This window comes from Chiloscyllium punctatum, chromosome 33, assembly GCF_047496795.1.
Source record: "Chiloscyllium punctatum isolate Juve2018m chromosome 33, sChiPun1.3, whole genome shotgun sequence".
In the NCBI taxonomy this organism is placed as follows: domain Eukaryota; kingdom Metazoa; phylum Chordata; class Chondrichthyes; order Orectolobiformes; family Hemiscylliidae; genus Chiloscyllium; species Chiloscyllium punctatum.
In genome coordinates this window covers 26921605-26943223 of record NC_092771.1, presented here as the reverse complement: position 1 = coordinate 26943223, position 21619 = coordinate 26921605, and the positions used below count along the sequence as shown (strand labels likewise).

Sequence of the window (21619 nt, the reverse complement as noted above, 5' to 3'; positions counted from 1 at the left end):
ACACTCAATAACTTAGCCTCCACAGCCTTCTGTGGCAATGAATTCCACAGATGCACAACCCAGTAGCTGAAGAAATTTCTCCTCATTTCGGTGCTAAAGGGCTGTCCCTTCACTCTGAGGCTACACCCTCAAACCCTAGTCTTTCCTGCTGGTGAAAATATTTTATCTGCGTCCACTCCATCCAGGCCTGCCTGTATTTTGTATATTTCAATGAGATTCCCCCACCCGCATCCTTCTAAATTCCAAGTAAATTCCTAGAGTCCTCGACCACTTCTGATATGACTAGTCTTTCATCCCAGGGATCATCCGTGTAAACAGCATTTGGAAACCCTCCAAGCCATTGCATTCTTTATTAGATATGTGATCAATACTGCAAATGCAATCAGACCAAAGCCTTATATAACCTCAGTAGTTCATCCCTATTCTACATTCTAGCCCTCTCACAATGAATGCTAACATCACATTTGCCTTCCTAATTGCCAAGTGCACCTGCATAATAACCTTAACACTCTCATGAACTGGGACTCTGAAGTCCCTTTGTGCTTTCGATTTACAAAGCCTTTCTCCATTTAGAAAATAGTCTGCCATCTCTATTCTTACTATCAAAATGCATAACCCCTCATTTTCTCTCATTGTATTCCATCTGTCATTTCTGTGTCCACTCTCCTAGCCTTTCAAGTCCTTCTGCAGCTTTCCACCTCCTCAAAACTAACTGCCCATTCATCTGCCTTTATGTCATCTGCAAACTGAACAACACTGCCCTAAATTACTTTGTCCAGATAGTTAATGTATAACCTGAATAGTTGTGGTCCCAACACTGATCCTTGCGGAACTCCACTAGTCACCGGCTGCTATCTTGAAAAAAGACCTCTTTATCCCCCACTCTCTGCCTTCTGTCAGTCAGCGAACCCTCTATCCGTGCCAGTACGTTGCCCCTAAAACCATGGCCTCTTATTGTATTGAGCAGTCTCCTGTACGGCACCTTGTCACAAACCTTCTGGATCCCAAGTTGGTCAAAACCACCGGCTGTCCTTTCTCTAATTTGCTCATTACTTCCGCATGATCTCCCTTGATAAAGTTGTGCTGACTCAGACCTATCTTACCACACAGTTCCAAGTACTCTGCATTTTCATCCTTAACAATGGACCCTCAAATTTTACCAACAAGTGCACTGACTTCATTTTTATTAATGGTTTGATTAACAGCCTGAAAATGTGTGCTCAGTATCTTGTATTCCTGGAAAGGTTTTCTGTACATTGTAAATGTCCCCTATTTCAGATTGTGGCATGGAAATTGACATCAATTGGTGTGAGATTTCTGAATTGTGATGAATGGGAAATATTTTAGTACACTAGTAGATCTCCTGTTAATATTGCTCATGGTGAGGCAGAGGAAGCTATCTCAGAATAATGCTGTTAGCCTTTTGTGGGAAGTTGTTACAGGAAATAAAATAGAGGTGGAGTCTCGTTCCTGCTTTTGCATCCTCCTCCTGCCTCCATTTACCTAGAACAGTACAACACAGGAACGGGCTCTTCGACCCACCATGTGTGTTAGTGAGGTTTGAGAAGATTTGTACCTCAAGTTGAGGTTCTGGATCTAAGTTTCACACTGAGCTGGAAGGTTTGTTTTCAGATGTTTTGTCGCCATACGTGGTAACATCATCAGTGAGCCTCCATGAAGCACTGGTGGTGTAGCCCACTTTCTATTTATATGTTTGGGTTTCCTTGGGTTGGTGATGTCATTTGCTGTAACATCTGGAGAAAAACAACAGGAAATGACATTACCATAGGAAATGATGTCATCAGCCCTAGGAAACTCAAAAATATAATTAGAAAGTGGGCTACACCACCAGTGCCTGTTTCAGAGGCTCACTGAAGATGTTATCTAGTATGGTAACGAAACGTCTGAAAACGAACCTTCCAGCTCAGCAAGCAAACCTACATCCACCACCATGTCTGTGTCGACCATGATACCATTTAAAACTAATCCCATCTTCTTGCACATGATCCCTATTACTCTATCCCCTGCTTGTTCATGTGTCTGTTTCAATGCCTCTTAAATATTGCTATTGTATTTCCCACACTTCCTACAATTATTCTTCAATTCAAAAGCTTATATTTTTGCTGGATATACGGTACAATCGTTATTAACTAAAAGATGGTATTAGGAGGCAAGATTTGCAATGCCAGTCACACACTCAAATATTGATTAAGTTCCATTTTCACAGCAGATGCAGTTTGACATTTTCCCGATGGATGAATGTGAAGGGTTAGTGTTTAACTTTGGGTATCAGTTTATCAGTCACCACCTTTATCTGCTGCAGGTTTCAGCTATGCCTCAGAGCTCTGGCAGTCACAGCCATACTCCAGCTGTACACAGTGGGCACCATCACACTGCATCAGTTCAACCTCACGGACAGCAGGTGGTACCCCAGAGCCATGCCCATCCTCCAGGAGCACCAGCCACTCCGGTCCAAGGTCAGCAGCAGTTCCAGAGGCTAAAGGTGAGTTCTCCTTATCATAACTGGCGTAGTATTTTTAAAAATAATCTAATTTCAGAGTTTAAGGTAGATTTATCTTAAAATTTATACTTGAAATAAGGAAAACAAACTGTTCTCCTGTAATTTGCGTCTGGAGATACATCCCATAAAAATAAGCTAACTTAATTGCATACATCTGTCATGTAGTTTCTTTCAGTGAAGAGAGTCATTTGTGTCTGCCTGTCACAGGCTAAGAGGTTAAAGACACATTAATGAGTTTTTAATGCGGTTCAAAAGGATTGTTAACATTAAAAATTGGAAATTTATTCTGCCTTCACAATAAATCTTGAATACCAATATGGTTAATGCATGTGAGAAGGACATAACAACATGTCTGTGATATAATGAGTTAATTGTTTGAAAGCAAGAATTTCACATCATCACTTAACGAATAAAGGAAGAAGTTAGGAGTTTTTTTAAATGAAGATAATTGACACTTGGAATCGGACACTAAGTATTAGTATTTCAAAAAGTCATGTAAAACATTTGAAATGGATGGTTCCCTCAGAGAGTGGGGAAAATGGGCTGAATGGCCTTTGTTTCTGCCATTCGATTCTGTCAAAGAATTCAGGTGATGACTTTAACCATACGAATGAAGAGAAAACAATTTGCTAACATTATATGAAATTCTAACTTTGTGATAATATATTGATGGAGTTTATAGTTGCAGATTAATTCTGCTTTTGTTCTACCCTAAGTTACTGTCATGATGGATAATTACTTTTGAACTAATAACTTTTAGAACTTTTCAATCATTGCATGCTGTAATGTTCTTTTAAATGTAATACTGATATTGTTATATTTACAATATTGCATCCTCAATATATTATCCTTCATTATTCTAGGACTTGTTACATTAATTGGTCCTAGAATTTATAGCTACGCCCATGGTATGTCAACCTTACATCATACCAGGACTTGTTATTCTCTGCGTTTATATGATGAAATTACTGTTTTTTTGTAAAGGTTGATGTAAGCAATTTAAAAGGAAGTAACTGGGGGAACTCATTTTTCTGATACTTGCTTGTGTGTGAGGATTACTTGTGTGGAATTCGTTCCGGTGTGTGTAATTTGCAGAATCTGCTTATTTTTGAGTTTATGGCCCATGCTGTTTTTGTAGATTTTAAATTGGCACAGAATCTCCATCAATTTTGTTTGTGCTTTATCAGTTTGATTTTAATCTACATTATACAAGGGTTTCTCCTTCCAAAGTGATTCATTTATTATAAAGTAACGGGGTGATCTAAAGATTGAGGTTTTCTTTATCCTCTTGCTTTTTTTTTCTTTTATTTCTTTTACACTCTCTTCTTTCACCAATTGTTCTTTGTTTCACACCCTCCATAACACACTTCATATTCCCCATCAAGTTTAATTAGAGGAATGTGGGTGCAGTATGAAACCATTACCTGGTAAAGCAGACCAGTTAGAAAGTGATCCTATGAAAATGTAATCAGACATTGTATGATGAGATATCTGTTGCACGCCACCATCATGAGAACATAACCCATTGTAGCACAATCTGTCATTTACTCTGACTCCCCAGCGTCTGTCCACTATCTACAAGACACAAATCAGGAAGTATGACGCATTACTCCTCAATTACCTGGATGGGTGTATCTTCAACAACACTCCAGAAGACACTATCCAGGACAAGGCAACCTGCTTGATTGGCACTACATCCACAAGTATTCCCTCCACTACAAACATTCCATAACAACACTATGTACCATTTACAAGATGCACTGCAGAAATTATCCAAGGATCCTTAGACAGTACCTTTCAAACCCACAGCCACTTCACTCTATAAGGGCAGCAAATATGTGGGAAGACCATCTCCTGCAAGTTCCCCTCCAAGCCACTTGAAAATATATCACCATTCCTTCACTGTCGCTTTCCACCTGAATAGCATTGTGGGTCTTTCCATAGAACATGAACTGCAGCAGTTCAAGAAGACAACTCACCACTACCTCTTCAAGAGCAACTAGGGATGGGCAGTAAATGCTGGCCAGCCAACGATGCAGGTGCCCCATGAGAGAGGGAAAAAAACCACTTATAGTAACAAGTGCCAGTACCAGTATTTGTTTCTGAGTCTCCGGCATACCTTTCTGATGTTGTGTTGCATTTGTGGTGCAGAAATAGCATTTTAAAATTCATTCTTAAGTTGTGAGCAGTGCTGGCTGGGCCATTTACAACGCATTCCTAGTTCCCCTGAGGGTGGGCGTGAGCTACTTTCTTGCATTTTTCTTGAGTGTTTATTGCCTACCCTTAGTTCCCCTTAAGTTGATGGTGAGCTGTTTTCTTAAACTGCACTTGTTGAAGATAAACCCGCAATGCCATCAGGGAGAGAGTTCCAGTACAATGCTTTAAGATTTAATCTTTTATTGATGGTTGAAATGTTGCTTAATGCCACACTGGTATTGCTATCCCTGATCACATTGTATAATAGTGTTGTGCAATGTTATAACAGCTCTTGTATCACTTGCCATGTGATAGTGTTATTCTACCATAGTGTGCTGCCCAAAAGTCTGAGTGTCATTGCTAATGTAGAGTATACATTTGACATTAAAAACAATGCGGCCTACTGTATTTCTTTCAATGCCCTGGATGGTAATTAGTAATTCTGGTTGTAGTTTGACAGTTTGAGTGGCACCTTAATGAGGCAAGGCAAGGAGGTGACCTTCCAAGAGCTTACCACATTTGGCATTGGGATTGAGCCCGTATTGTTGGTGTCATGTTGCATCACACTATACCCAGCTTGCCAACTGAGCTAACTGACTCCATCCAGCCTTGCCCTGTATGAATGTTCATTTTTCATTGTGATTTTGAATACATTGCTCTCCAAGGGTAATATCGCCAATCACCCATTCACTCTTCTGTTTTAAATTATTGTCCAAAAAAATGATGATGTATGTAGTATCATTAAACTGTGACTCCATTTGCTTTCTCTTTTGGCAGGTCGAAGATGCTTTGTCCTATCTTGACCAGGTGAAGTTACAGTTTGGAAACCAACCTCAGGTTTACAATGACTTTCTCGACATTATGAAGGAATTCAAGTCTCAGAGGTATGTGCGTAAAGATTCCTTTTCCTTGCCTGTTTCAGATTGATGAGTGTGTAATCTGAACATTTGCTTTAGAGAAGAATTCTGACCACTATGTTCAATGAATGCAAGAACCCTATAGAGGCGTTACAGCACAGAGGAGACAGTCAACCTGCTGAATCTATGCTTGCAATTTTTAGAACAATCTCACAGCCAGCTCTATGCTTGTAACTTTACAGTTTTATTTCCCTCAAGTGTTTTTACAATAATTGATTGTTTCACCACTCCCACAGGCAGCAGGTTTGATAAACACTTCTTGAACTGAAGGGTGTATGCTGCAGTGAATTCTATAAAGGCATGAACCAGGGCAAATACACTTTTTCTCTTTTTCTTTTTCTGAGATTAAATATGAAGTTGGAATAAAAGCAGGGCTTCTTCCACTTGGAGGGTTGGATTATCCTCAGCAATAATATTCTTTTCAGCTCAAAACATAAGGAGACACACTGGTAATTTTTAAAAAAATTTGGGGCAAACATTCTGAAACCTGACATGATCTTCCAGGCTCAAACATATGGCTGCCATTTTTAAAAGGTTTCAGCAGTTCAAGAAGCATATCATGAACGTTTCAGGGCAATTAAGGATTTGTAGTGCAAGTTGGTCCAGCCAGCATGAACAAATTTTAAAAAACGAAGAAAGTCAACGGATGTGTGAAAGTCATATTTGACTGAACAAATTGAACTTTTCTGAAGAATTACCAGAGAAGGTTTATATCAAAAATGCAGTTAATGTTATCTATATGGATTTTAAGAAAGCATTTAACAATGTTTCAAAAGCCAACAGGCTATACAAGTTGAACTGAAAGGATCATAATAACTTTGAAACATTCATTGTATTTCTCTCTCCATAGACATTGCCGGATCTGCTGAATTTCTCTCGCACTGCTTACATCTGCCATGCCTGATCTTTATCATTTTTAAAATCCATGCTAATACTGACTGTCCAATTCTATGAGTCTTAAATTCATTAAATTGTATAGCCTGTTGGCTTTTGAAACATTGTCAAATGCTTTTTAAAATCCATATGGACAACATTCACTGCATTCTTGATATAAACCTTTTCTGGTAATTCTTCAGAAAAGTTCAATTTGTTCAGTCAAATATGACTTTAACACAACTGTGTTGACTTTTTGTTTTTTTAAATTTGTTCATGCATGCTGCTGGCTGGACCAACTTGCACTGCAAATCCTAAATTGCCCTGAGAAGTTCATGATATGCTACCTTCTTGAACTGCTGAAACCTTTAAAAAATGGTGGCCATATGTTTGAGTCTGGAAGATTGTGGCAGGCTTCAGAATTTCTGCCCCAAATTCTTTTTTTTAAAAACTTACCTGTGTGTCTCCTTATGTTTTGAGCTGAAAAGAATATTATTGCTGAGGACAATCCAACTCTCCCCAAGTGGAACAAGCCCTGTTTTTATTCCAGCTTCATATTTAATCTCCGAAAAAGAGAAAATCCTACCAAGTATATTTGCCCTGGTTCATGCCTTTATAAAATTCACTGCAGCATACACCCTTAATCTCTTATCATACTCTCGACCTGCCACCTGCCTTTTTGTAAGGACTGTGTGTGGGCTGGGGTTGGGTGGGGTGGGGTGGGGGTGTATGTGACTGCAAGGTTGGCCTTTGCCACTGATGGGAGTCCTCCATGGGCCACTGAATGCCAGGTCAGGAGTGTGTCACCTCAGCATATCTATCCTGCCTTATCCTGAAGTCTCTCAGCTCAACAATATGGTAATAAAGTGAAGGAAACTTTAAGTTAGCGATAACTTAAGTAAATGAAAAACTAAATTGAACTTAAGAAAAAAAAATCAACACTTAATAAAACAAAAACATGTACCAACTAATTTAACTTTCAAATTCAGTTAATTTTGTTATATAAACATTCTTGGAGTCTACAAGAACCGGAACGGAGGACTAATTGAATAACCCTTTCGAAGAGCTGGTACCTGCGTTATTCTTTCTGTACTGTAAAATTTGTCAGTTCTAACCACCACAGCCAATTTTGTGCAAAGAAAAGTCCAGCAAACACAATGGGGGTAGATGATTTAATTAAACTAGAGCTGTGAATGCAGCTGTGTAGTTCGTAGGAATGATGACAACCTTATTAATGAGTGACATTCATGGAAATATTTCAGGCTTAATGAAGACGTGCAGATAATAAATGCAATGGATTGATTAGATAGATTGAAGCTGATGAATTCCTCAGGGTTTTGAATTTTAATCCTCTCTTTTTTTAAAAATGTTGCAGCATTGATACCCCTGGAGTGATCAGCCGAGTTTCCCAACTCTTCAAAGGGCATCCTGACCTCATCATGGGCTTCAACACCTTCCTTCCTCCAGGCTACAAAATTGAGGTTCAGACAAATGACTTAGTGAATGTGACGACGCCAGGGCAAGTCCATCAAATCACACCTCAGCATGCTGCCCAGCCGCAGCCCCAGCAACAACATCAGCAGCAACCCCAGCAACATGCTGCACCTGCTCCAGCACAGCCAGCACCACAACCACCACCTGCCAAAATTCCAAAGGTGAGCATATGTAAAATGACATGACAAATTTCCTAACATTCTGAGAATTGTGTAATCTGAGTCACTTTTAACTGCTGTTAGGTTTTCAACTTTTTTTTCAACTGGCAGGATCAGAGGTTTGATCCTCCCATTATCTTTTGTGTAAACCTGTGTATACCAAATCACTGTGCCATCTCTCTGTATCACTCCAAGCTTACTTTTTGAATTTTCTTCCCCAATTGCTATTCTTTACCTCATGGATCAGCCTTTGAATTGGGAGTAGAGTCTTCACTTTGATGCTCGCATTGGCTTTGGAGAGTTGAATAGAGGTGCCGCAAGCTAAGATGCCCTGTGTCACTCTGTGAAGTGGCTAGGCTGAACGTGGAGATGTTTCCACCAGTAGGAGACATCAGAGTAAAGCGACAACCCTTTAGAACTGAGATGAGTTAGAATTCCTTCAGCCTGAGGATGGTGCATCTATGGAACACTTTGCCACAGAAGACTGTGGAGGCCAAGACATTGAGTGGACTTAAGGCAGAGATGGATAGGTTCTTGATTAGTTCTTGAATGTGTGGAAATGGCCAAGTGAACAGGTGGCAAACATATGCATGAGTATTCCAGCAGCATATAAACTGAGGCAGGATGAATTTAGGCAAAGTTATGGGATTGGAAGTAAATATTGCTTATGATGGCATAGATATGTGTTCTGAAACTCATCTAATCTTTGACACAAGGGATGTAAACGATTTAGTTTAATCTCAGACAGTTGCCAGGGAGAAATATAGAGTAGATATGATGGAAGCAGAATTTGGAACAGGAATTGAAAACAGTACTATCGGCCTTCTCAATATTTAATATGAAATAAATTTCTATTTCTCCACGGGACAATGATGAGGAATATCTGGGTTTCATCAGCATGCATGTAAACTCATATTGTAATGTTGCCAAGGAACAGCCTGTTGGTGAGAAATAGCAAGGAACCCAGGATAGGTCCTTGCAGGACACCAGAAGTATCAGTACAGAAACAAGAGGTCATTGAAGGTTATAATTTGGCTACAATTAGATGTATGCAGTCAGGCTGAGGAGGGACAGTTTATTTTTGTTGTAGTCATGTAAGATGTCATTTATTACTTGGCTCCGAGCAGTTTCAGTATTGATGCAGGAGAGATAGGTGTGCATTTGGGAGAAAGCAGCACATTCAATGATGCTGGATAAGAAGGACAAGCTGTAAATAGGGTATTGCCTTGGAAGTTTAGAGGGTCAGTAGGTTTTTGAGGAAAAAGATGTTGACAGCAGATTTAAAAAAGGCTGGGCAACAGAATGTTTAGTATTAACCATGATAGGTTGACAGGTGCTGAACAGAGTGATCAAACTGATAATTCGGTTCCATAGTTTTCACCTTTATTTGTCTTTTTAGAATACAGATATTCAAAACTGTGCATTTCTTTTTGTTTAAATCTGTTCTAAGTTGGGTGTGCAACTCTAAAATAAATTAGTAAGTAGTAAACTTTTGTTTGGAACTCACTTTGCAAACTATTGCTTGCTAGGAATATGGCCATTATTTAGTAGCCTCTTGTTAAATTGTGACTTAAATATTTTTCACCATTCTAATTGGATTTATTGATGCTAGCTTTCGTTTAAACAATGTTTATGGAACTCTTTCCAAGAGGGGAACTCCAACGTGCAAAGTGTATGTTTTTTTTGTTACTAGTAATGGAACGTAGTATTTGGCAAATGTTCTGAGTGACAGTGATAGGAATCTTCTTCTGCACAAGGTACCTTGTCTGCCAGCTGGGTTTGAATTTTCTCTGACAATCTCTCACCAATTTTGAGTCCAGATCAAAAACAGGATTAAGAATTTTCAAATGTGGCTACAAGCATTCAAAACATTGGAAAAAGACCTGGCATAAAATGTTTGCTAGCCAACATTTAAGTAAAACTGCTTTAAGCAAAAAAGAAAATGTACATTCTAATGAAATATCAACGTTACTGAGGAAACCAGCTGTCAAGAAAAATACAAGTTACATCTTCGATATCGTACTCAGCCAGAGCAATGGTGTGGGAACAACTATTGACAGCTCCTCCCATGTCTGACAGAGAGAGGCAGATTTGCTGAATGTTAGATGAGCTTTGGGTTCCCCATTCCTGAATGCTCTCATATTTGCTAGTGGCAAATACTTAGAACTTTTGAATGATAATTCATCAATTTTAAATAAAAGTTCATTGCACCGTAAAGTGTGTCCAATTATCTCATCAAAATGACAGTTAACATGTAACAATTTCCTAGGGTCATAACTGCATTTCAATAAGTTGGAATCCGTAAACTCCCAGGAAAAACAATCAAGTGATGTTGGTAACCTACCCCCGCCAAAAACTGTTTGTGGGCATGATTTAATTGACTACTTTTTCAGAGTTGTTTTTGGGAATTTTTTGGAAAATGGAACAGAATTCACTGCAGATCTATACAGTTTACTTTTCTTTGGTTGTAGCCACTACAGTCACAGACTCATACCCCAACCAGCCAGCCAAATGCATCACTGGCTCCATATGCCTCCCCTCGGTCACCTCCAGTGCAACCCCACACGCCAGTCACCAGTGCTCATGCTGCTACACCGCCCATGCAGAACAACCAGCCTGTGGAGTTCAACCATGCCATTAATTATGTCAACAAGATCAAAAATCGTTTCCAGGGACAGCCTGATATCTACAAGGCCTTTCTGGAGATCCTGCACACCTACCAGGTAAGGAAGTGTATAGCATTCATATTTCTCCCCTGACTGTCACACTAATAGCAGTGGAAAATGTTTTAGCATCTTTTGTTATCAACCTTATAAGTTATCAATCAAGCAATTCTTTTCCTTTCTATCTATGTTTGCCACTTGGTCCTTTTCAATTGTGTTAGTATGACTAGCTGAATCCTTGTCTTGTGTAGCTTTCATGTTCTGCAGAGAGTAAGGGCAAGAAACAAGAATACTTAGTTTTTTGTGTGTCACCGTATGACTGGGTGAGAATAGGTGTCTTTGGGGTGTGTGTGTGAGTGAGACTGTGCTTCATATAAGATGCTCTGAAGTTTTCCTTCTGTTACAGAAGGAACAGCGGAATGCAAAGGAGGCTGGTGGGAACTACACACCAGCACTGACAGAGCAGGAGGTATATGCTCAGGTAGCAAGACTCTTTAAAAACCAAGAAGACCTCCTTTCAGAATTTGGACAGTTCCTGCCTGATGCCAATAGCTCTGTTGTAAGTATTACGTATTAATTATTTTTTGGGAAATTAATGGACACTCTCTGCTCTCATTCTGCTGCTTTTCTTTTTTTCATCTAAACTTGAACTGAGTGTCCAGGAATTCAAAATTACAAACTGTTATATTTCTTGACCGATATTTTCAAAATCATTGATAATTGGAGCTGGGAATGTTAATAGAAGTTAATTTATGACTACGTCTTTTGGGAAGGAAAGAGGCAGCTTAAACCATGGAACACTTAATAGAAATAATTTGTGATGCCTTGGAAAAAATCTAGATCATACTCAGTAAAAGAGTCATCTATAATTATAATTTATTTTAGCTTTTGACATGAATGCCTCTTTCCCCACCTAGGCTTAGTCCACCCTAGTGAGATGTAGCTTCCAGAATGCCAATTCTTGTATTTGCATTTCTGTATAAATTAATGGCAACTTCTGGCTGCTTTTTCCAGATAGGTGAGTATTTTCCTCTTTTGGCTTCTCCTAGGACATGGTCTGCACGATGCTGCTACATGCTGCAAAGTAGCACATGTACTGTTTTCTCAGTGTAGTAATCTCGATAAGCATGCGTCCAAACTCTTCAATTGTTTTAACTTGTCTGAATTATAACACAACCTCAGAACTGAACTGATTGAAAGGTGTTTTCTGCACTGTAGTTGCTGAGCAAGACAACAGCAGAGAAGGCTGATTCTGTTAGGAACGATCATGGTGGCACAGTGAAGAAGCCTCAGCTGAACAATAACAAGCAAAGAAGCAATCAGAATGGTTGTCAGATCCGTCGTCACTCAGGCACAGGAACCACACCTCCCGTCAAAGTAAGTACAGAATAACTATTATGTGACTAAACAAGAGTTTGAACAAGGGTTCTGTGACAAATTTGTTTGCTATTGTATACATAACATCACATTCTAATGCAAAGATTGTAAACATCCAGGTACAACAACATGCATTTACACAGTGCTTTTAAAGGTTTCGAACATTTCGCTGGATTTCACAAAGACATGATTGAAAGAATATTGGTCCAAAGTTTTTGATGTAGAGAAAAAATTGCTGCTGTAACAATGAGTTTTTCTGGAAAGCATCTGCATGATTCCTGAAGAGAATAGCATGCATTGTTTGGTAAACATGCTTTTGATATCTTATGGTAGACTGATACTGTGCAGTTTAGTAGCACTTCTGTAGTCTTGCTCATGATAAGTCCGTCGATTAGCCTATTGAATGATTAAACTATGCATCAAGTATATTATTCTATTACTAAAGTGTTTTAACATTTGTCCTTTTAAAGGAAGCATATCTGAGACTTGTGCGAGATGTTTAGATGTGTACCAAGAGGTCCTGGGCCACACACAAACCCGCATGTCCTTGATAATTTGCTTTGCTCAAGCAGCTGGCATTAATAGATTTTGCTGTTTTAATTTAGGAATTATCCATTAATGAGGATGTAGCACTATGAACATTCTTTTCCAAACTTCAGAAACTGGAAGCCCAGGAAATACCATAGGGCAAGTAGATAAGTAAGAAACAAAAATCTGAATAGAACTGATTGACGTAGGTTTTGTGTCTGAATTGGCAGATTTATCCCGAGGGAAGTGATTTAGGCTCATAAAATTAGATTGTTATATATTAATGTGTCCTTTAAAATTAAAGGTTAATGGCTATTGATAAGAGAAGTTTGTAGGTTGGCAAATGTTTGTAAATTCTTGGAGCCAGGTTAGAAGACAGAAAATGAACATCATTAGTTTGTGTGTCAGATTTATTTATGACAATTTTGGTTTATTTTGTGGATACAAGTGACTGTATAATTAAGATCCCCTTTTGAAATTCCTTGATTTGTTGCTTTCCCTGATGTAAAGAAGCTCTGGTTATAAGTGTCATACTTGTGATATAAGCTGCTGCAAAAGCACTTTAAATTGATATCTTTCAAGTGCTCATGTTGGGAAAGCAGCAAAATTTATAAGTCGTACATATGAGATGAAAGCAGCTAATATTATTTGAGAACTTGATGTAAGGACAAATAAAATATGGACTGGTAACCACAGTTCCACTTGGCAGGCTCCTGATTTTCTGTTATCTGCTTAGCGACAGGCTGTCTCATTGTTATCAGAGACTGAAGATGAAGAACTATAGTAATGTGATCATGACATTGCTAAACCTTTGACAAGTTTAGCTCAGTTGGCTAAATGGCTGGTTTGATGCCAACAGCATGGGTTCATTTCATGCATCAGTTCAGGTCACCATGAACCTCGCTCGTTTCCTGAGATGTGGTGATCCTCAGGTTAAATCATCACCAGTTGTCTTTCCCAAATGAGAAAGTAGACCTATGGTCCAGTAGGACTATGGCAACCTGACTAGAATATTCATTTTGAACTGATGCAATATGCTTTACATGCTCTGCTCTTCACTCTACAATTGTTCAGAAAGGTCATCTAAAATAAACGTAAGCCATCGGTGACCACAAGGTTTTTCTTTTTATTTGTAGAAGAAACCAAAAATGTTGGCATTAAAAGACCAGTCCTTGGCTGAAGTCAGTAAGCATGGAGCTGGAACAGAAACTTTGTTCTTTGATAAGGTAAGTGGGATTGATTCAAAATCGGTGCACTGAAAGAGTTTAATAGTAGCCTTTTTTTCAAAAAAATCTTCTTATAGTCAGTGGTACCATCGCTTTTATGTTTCTGGACTAATAATCTAGAGGATGGCTCAAATCTCTGCTACAACACAAACTTTTCAAATCTCTGATGTATTAAATCATAACTGCATTCTCTGAATATGCTTATTATGCACAGACTGTTTGATTATGGACAGCACTTGAAGGAAACTGCTCCTAAATAGGGTCAGATAGTATTTTTAAAAGTACCCTTGGTTTCCTTACAATCCCCAAAAGACAGATTTGCTGTTTCTCCTACTTATAGAGTCATAGAATTTTCAGCATGGAAACTGACCCTTCAGACCAACTTGGCCATGCCAACCAGGTATCCTAAACTGATCTAGTTCTATTTGCCAGCATTTGACCCATCTCCCTCTAAACCCTTCCTATTTATATATCCATCCAGATACCATTTAAATGTTATCATTGTAAGCCCCTTCATCTCTTCCTCTGACAGCTTGTTCCATACACACACTACCCTCTGTGTGAAAAAGTTGCCCTTTAGGTCCCTTTTAAATCTTTTCCCTCTCACCTTAAAGCTATGCCATCCAGTTTTGGACTCCCCGACGTTGGGGAAAAGACCTTGGCTATTCACTCTATCCATGCCCTTCATGATTTTATATGCCACGACAAGATTACCCCTCCAGCCTCCAACACTCCAGGGAAAATAGCCCCACTCTATTCAGCCTCTCCCTATTCCTCAAACCTTCCAAATCTGGCAACATCCTTGTAAATCTTTTCAAGTTTCACAGTGTCTTACCTATAGGAGTGAAAACCAGAATTGTTAAGGAGTAATCAAAATCAAAAAGCTGGAAATACTCAGCAGGTTAGGCAGCATCTGGAGGAAGAGATACAGAATTAATAGGCAGAATCTTGTTGAGATATCAGAGACCTTGTCTGCTGTTTGGTGAACTGGTGAGAGAACCACATTACCTCTTTTCAGGAATGCTTGCTGAACCACAAACCAGTCAGGCAATGGTAAGGCCACTGGTGGGCCTTCCTTGGTATCAAGACTGAGAGTGTGAAAGTTACTCCCACTGAGAGCTGCTAGCCAATCTGCTGCCAGAAGGACATACAACAGAGTCTCTGCATTGGAGAGTGATCTCAGAGGTGACAAGCTGGCTGATTAGGTGGATGCTGTACTAAATTGCCTGTAGTATCCATGAATGTGCAGGCTAGATGGATACGCCATGGGAAATGCAGGGTAGAAAGGTGGGTTTGGGTGGGATGTTTTTTAAAGGGTCGGTGTGGACCCGATGGGCTGAATGGCCTGCTTCCATACACAGAACTGTACAGCACAGAAACAGGGCCTTCAGTCCACACTGTAGGGGTTCTATATTTGGTCTTGGATGTTGTGACTTTACTTGGCAACAGGCCAATCTGCAGCTGAGTTAATCCCAGCCACTGAAGAGAAGAAGCCCTTCAGTGATTCTTAACTGACCACTTCAGGGCCTAATTTTTTGGCAGGGGATTTTGAGTCTTCTCACCCAGACCCGAAATGTAATTAAAATTTAATGAAGGCAGGAAATTGTCAGGATTCAGATACAATATCCCACTTAATCACATATCTTTATTATCTCCAAATTTGCCATGTGGGAGAGCTGAAGATTCAGGTTGATCACTTTTCACCAGCATGAAAAAATGTTTGAGATATTACAGGCTTTTCAGAGGAGGTTCTCTTGGTTAATCCCAGAGTTGAGAGGTTTGTCATATGAAGAGAGATTGAACAGTTTAGGACTGTATTCCTTTGAATTTAGAAGAATGAGAGATCAAATTGAGGTATTCAAGATGATCAAAGGTATGGATAAAATAGACGTGGAGCGAATACTTTCTCTTTTGGGGCATTCTATGATGAGAGGTCATAGTCTTAGGATAAGGGGTAGTAAATTTAAAACAGTTGAGGAGAAACTACATATCCCAAAAGAGTTTTGAATCTGTGGAATTTGCTATCCCAAAGTGCTGTTGATGCTGCAACTGTGATTAAATTTAAGGAAGAATTGGTAATGTGTTGAAGGGTGTAGGGAGAAGGCAGGAAAATGGGAGTAAGGAGTACATCCATCATGATTGAATGGTGAAGTAGACTCAATGGGCTGAATGGCCTAATTCTGCTCCTATAGCTTATGAACTTTCAGCAAGTACAGACCGAGAATCCGGGAGGAACAAGGAACAGAAGTGATGGTCTAAGATTGCATGGAAAGCAGAAGACAGAGATGATAGAAAAAAAGAGTTGATGATTGCAAGATAAAAGAAGTGGCCGAGTGACGAGTGAAGATACAAGCCATTGACACTTGGAGTTCTTCTGGATCTATGGCAGAAACATACCTCACGCATGGTAATGGGCGATAGTGATGATGATCTGAAATTGTGGACTGTTGTGGCACAGTGTTGGTGTCCCTGACCTTGAACCAAGGCCTGTGTTCAAGTCCCATCTGTTTCTCAAGGTGTATTATGCATCTTTGAACAAGTTGATTAGAATATATGTATGATCTGAAATTACTGGCCTTGATACAAAAGAGAAATACTCTGGATACTGAAAATCTGAAATAAAAACAGCAAGATCCAGAAACACCCAGCAGGTCAGGCATTATTTGTGGAGAGATGAACACAGTAAATGTTCCTCTTTAGTGACCTGTGACACTCATTTCTCTCTATTGCTGAATTTGACTTTGGGCACGTTAGAATCGTCTAGACTCGATCAAAAGGTGAAGTGCTGTTTCTCAAACAGTGTTGAGCTTTATTAGAATATGTAGGAGGTTGGAGTGGGAGTGACCCAGAAAATGAAATTAGCAAGCAATTGGAAACTCATGTAATGCTTGTGAAGACTGGACACCTTCCCATGACAGAGGTACATTGGTTTGTGCGGGTCTGAGATACCTTCAGGGACTCATGATGTGTTTAACACTGATTCTGCAACAAGCAATCACAATGGTGTTGATCCTCATACAAATTAATACAAGTCATATCAGTGACCCGACTGCCAGATAAATCCAGCTAAGAATTTAATTTCTACACTAAAAGGTTTCCTTTTGAAAAGAACATTTGTGTTTGGTGAAGGTGCAGATACAGATGCTGACTTTTCCACCCTTGTGTAATTACGGTTCCTGTATTAGTTATGTAGCAAAATATAACTTGACCTAATCATCATGGTAATACTTCCAGAATGGACACTGGCTGCCCACAGACACTCAGTGTAGGTAGAGACAGACAGTGCTTTTCTCTCTGTGGGAGTCAACTAGTGGCATCTGCTGTTTGATTCACACATTGCAATGAAATGTTCTGGTTGGCCCAGCATCAATTTCAGACTCATTACTGGGACTGATCTATCTCAAATTATTCTAAGTTTTTAAAGGGCTGATTTAACGACTGAGATACAATCAATTTTGTATGCATGTGCATGTTTGACATGAAGGAGATGCTGTGGAAAAGAGAATAAAAGCAGTTGTGTGACACTTTTCATGTCCCTTAGACATTTCAAAGCACTTTTCAGAAAGTATTCAATTGGCTGTAGAGTAATTATTGTTGTAATGTAGAAAACGCCACAGCTAATTTGTGCTCAATAAATTCCCACAAACAACAGTGTGATAGTGACCAGAACATTTTTTTTAGGCATATTGATTAAGAGCTAATAAATATTAGCTTGTTCACGAAGGACAAGTGTCCTACTCCTCTTTGAAAATCTCAGTGAGTTTTTTACATTTGCCTGAACGTAATGCATGGTCCTCAGTCTAATGTCTCATCCAAATGATGGCATATCTGACTGTGCAGCACACCCTTAACATTGTATTGGAGTGAGATATTTGATTTTTATGTTCAAGTTTACAGTAAGACTGCTGCTGTCAGAGCCACTTCTGAAATTGGGTAGAAATGCATATAAAAAAAAGAGTTCGAGTACTTGGGATTTATTTTGGAGCTTTTTTGATTGCTCCACAATTTTATTTAGAAAATGAAGAGGTGTAAAATTTATGAAATATACTTTTTCAATATTTCCTAACAGATCAAGTCACTTCAAGCACTTTGGAGTTTACAACAATGTTGTTGGACTTCCATTAATTGGATCAGTATATATAAAGATCCGAACAATCTTGATCCATGGGCTGAATTGGATATAAATGTGTACACACAAGCACCCCCTTCCAAAAAAAACTATTTAGTATGAAGGAAAGAATAACATAATTAAATATTCTTTATTATCTGGTTTTAGGTCCGAAAAGCTTTGCGGAGTGCGGAAGCTTATGAGAACTTCCTACGCTGTCTTGTCATTTTTAACCAGGAGGTCATCTCTCGTGCAGAGCTGGTCCAGCTTGTATTTCCTTTCTTGGGGTAAGCAGTGACTGAAAAAGAGTTCTGTATTCTGGTTAGGCAATTTAAACCTTGGAAGACCTCAATAGCCCTCAATAATGTATTACTGCTCTTTTATTGTGTGTTCTGTGATTCAGTATATTTTCCTGATTCACAGATTCCACGTTGACAAATTCCAGGCTATAATGATGTGTAATACAGGAAGCTGGAGGGTTAGAAGCTAAATAGGAAAATCAGCATTGGCTTATAAAGCAAGTAAACACTTGTTATTTTCAAAAACTGAACAGCCATCAAAGTTTGCACCAAGTTTGTTAGTGTTTTGAGAAGTTTTTCTTTGTTTGGTGACTTGCTGCCAAAAAAGTTACATAAGAGCTTCTTTTGGTGGCACAGCCTGATTTGCACATTGCTATTATCTTTTACTTTAATGGTCTGAGGAACAAACTTGAAGTAAGAGGACTGGCAAACCCTTTTCAGAGGGTAGTGAGGAGATGCCGTTTGGAATTACTAGGTTAATGTACTGGCAAAATTTTAAGAAATATTAATACTGTCTTAACTCATCAGATTGTGCATCATTATCCACAAATATTTACACAGTTTCAAATTGGGCATTTCTGATCAGGCACACTGAGCTTGTCAGTAGCTTCCATAATGTTGTGCAAGTCGAATTCTAAAAGTTGTAGTTTTTTAAAATTGCTTATTGTCAGTTCGAGTAACCAAGCTGATTTGGTTGTAGTCAGAGTAAAAATTACTTGTTCCAGCTCAAGTAATGTAATTTCATTAGTGCATTTTCACAGGGAAAAAGAATCTTCAAAACTAAATTTCAAACACCTGTTCTTGTGTTTTTTGGCTTCAATTAACAAGCACCAGTATTTGGGGTAGGCCCTCTTTAATTTACTGCTGGCCTGCAAGCTGTTTAATTTGGACAAGCCATAATTTCCCTTGCCTGCTTCTATGATGTTTTCATCAATGAATGGCTACTCTGTCAGTCCATTAAAAATAACAGTTCCTTTTTAAAAAAAGGGCAATATATTCAGACAGGGCTTAACAGATTAATTTAGAGGTTTGAAAACAAAAGAAAGTCAAATCTACAGAGTAATTGTTTCTAAATATTACTGTTGATTTACCTGCAGCCTTAGATTTATGCAGTCTATATTGTGAAACCTGTAAGAGTTTAGTCAAACTTGTAAATGGACCAGACAGAACTATTAGAGGTATATTTTAGCACATATTAAAACCTGTGCAATTCTGAACAGTGTAACTGGGAGATGGGTTTGAGCTAGAGAACCTCCGTTTGTGTCTACATCCCTACTACTGAGGAATAAGGGAAAAGTTAAAGGGCAAGTCATTCTGTTGACTAGATTGGGAAGCTGACTATTAAGCTTGAAGAAAGACAGATTGAATTTACTACTTGAATTCTCTGTTTTCTTGCAGAAAGTTTCCTGAACTCTTTGTCTGGTTTAAGAATTTCTTGGGCTATAAAGAATCCTCCCATATTGAGGCATTTCCTAAAGAGAGAGCTACAGAGGGCATTGCAATGGAAATTGATTATGCATCTTGTAAACGACTTGGTTCAAGTTATCGAGCATTACCCAAAAGTTTCCAGCAGCCCAAGTGCACAGGCAGAACTCCCCTTTGTAAAGAGGTAAGGATGCCTGTATGAAATTATTCCATTGAAGGTTAAATTCTGACGTGGCTGAATGTGTCTTCCGCTGTCCTAGATAGGCAAATTGGAGTCTTAACTTTGAGGCTAATGCTGTGTGGAGCGGTTGGATTGGAGGCTGGGTCATTTTCAGTTTAAGAATTGATAGAGTGAAGTATTACTTCCATTCCAGATAACTTGATTGCCCTAACGTTTCCCACTGCAGCACACTAGATGGTAAATTATTGTACATGTCTAGTCACTGACCACAAAAGGAAATAATATTATGTTGAAAGGTTACCATTTCTTTCTCCATGCAATTTGTAAAATAATAATTTTAACTCAAAAAAAAGTGAGAGATGGAAGCTCGTAATTCAGCCCCGTTTTATCAGTTATAAATTTCACAGTTTAGATTGGGCAAAGATGCTGCCAAGTTTATATGTGGACATTGTTGAATCATTAAGTCTTTATGGATAACTTTGCTTTCTTAACTCTTTGTTGCTTTGTAATTATTGCTGGTACTTTCACTGCAGGTTCTTAATGACACATGGGTATCCTTCCCCTCCTGGTCTGAAGATTCTACCTTTGTCAGCTCAAAGAAAACACAGTATGAAGAGCACATTTACAGGTGTGAAGATGAGAGGTTTGAGGTAAGCAAACATTTTTTTGTTCAAGAAAAATACTTTTCATAAAAATTTGTAAAACTGTATTCCACTGTACAAATTGGACGTGACCGAAAGTGCTCACCTCTGAATCTGCACATTTTCATGTTGAAACAAATCTCTCAAGATCTGACTGGTAAGCAACTGCTGTGAAACTTCACAGGTTTTGAGCTTTATGGACTGGTTCCATTTTCTTTCTAGATTGAGGCTTTGGCATAGCAAAATAACATGTGAAGTAGCAGCAGAAAACTGAATAAAATCTGAGAAATGTTGCAGATGTGCTGTCACTTGTTAACTAAAAATCTGTGTCCTGACTTGCCTCTTGGACAATTAACTTCTTATGCTTTCAACTTTGATGATCACCATCCACTCCTCTTTGTCACGAATTGATCAGTCCTTTTAAAGACTAGTAACATTTCTGTGCTAATACACCAGTTTCTGTTTATACAGTTTGAATCAAATAGCAGATGCATGGTTGAAGGTCACTCACTTGCCTGAGTTCAGGAGGACATGCTGCACTTAATTTACCACTTAAAATCAGAGGATTTGATTAAGAGCATAAGAAATAGGACCGTGTTTCCAAAGGACCAGGCCTTCACGGTCCCTCAAGCCTATTCTGATATTCATTTACACCATGGCTAGTCTTTGACATCAATGCCTCTTTCCTGCTTGATAGCTTTATTCCTTATTTGCCTTAGAGTCCAAAACTTTATTGATGTCAGCTGTGAAAATACTCAACATTTATTGACTGAGCATCCATAAGCCTGAAAGTTAGAGAATTCTGAAAATGCACAACCTGTTGAGCAAAGAATTTTCTCCTCATGCCTATCTTAAATCATGAGCAACTTAGTTCTAGATTCTCCAGCCAGGGGAAACAAACAGAGTAACTGCCCTCTCAGAATCATATATTTTTCGCAGTTATCATTCTTCTAAATTCCAGGACAGGCGAAATCTACTCGACTAGGGTAGGGGTCATGATATTAATTTCTTT

The 21619-nt window shown here is 38.9% G+C and overlaps 1 protein-coding gene across 5 annotated transcripts in view; it reads left to right on the top strand.

Moving 5' to 3' along the window:
- Window positions 1-21619, top strand: part of sin3aa (SIN3 transcription regulator family member Aa) — a 128636-nt gene that overhangs the window by 54779 nt on the left and 52238 nt on the right. For all 5 annotated transcript variants that reach the window (XM_072553213.1, XM_072553214.1, XM_072553216.1 and 2 more), the window contains 10 exons: window positions 2324-2503; window positions 5495-5601; window positions 7883-8162; window positions 10631-10882; window positions 11229-11381; window positions 12041-12199; window positions 13864-13953; window positions 18230-18348; window positions 19759-19969; window positions 20500-20616. In XM_072553213.1, the coding sequence (XP_072409314.1) occupies window positions 2324-2503; window positions 5495-5601; window positions 7883-8162; window positions 10631-10882; window positions 11229-11381; window positions 12041-12199; window positions 13864-13953; window positions 18230-18348; window positions 19759-19969; window positions 20500-20616 (1668 nt within the window). The remainder of the gene's footprint in view (window positions 1-2323; window positions 2504-5494; window positions 5602-7882; window positions 8163-10630; window positions 10883-11228; window positions 11382-12040; window positions 12200-13863; window positions 13954-18229; window positions 18349-19758; window positions 19970-20499; window positions 20617-21619) is intronic.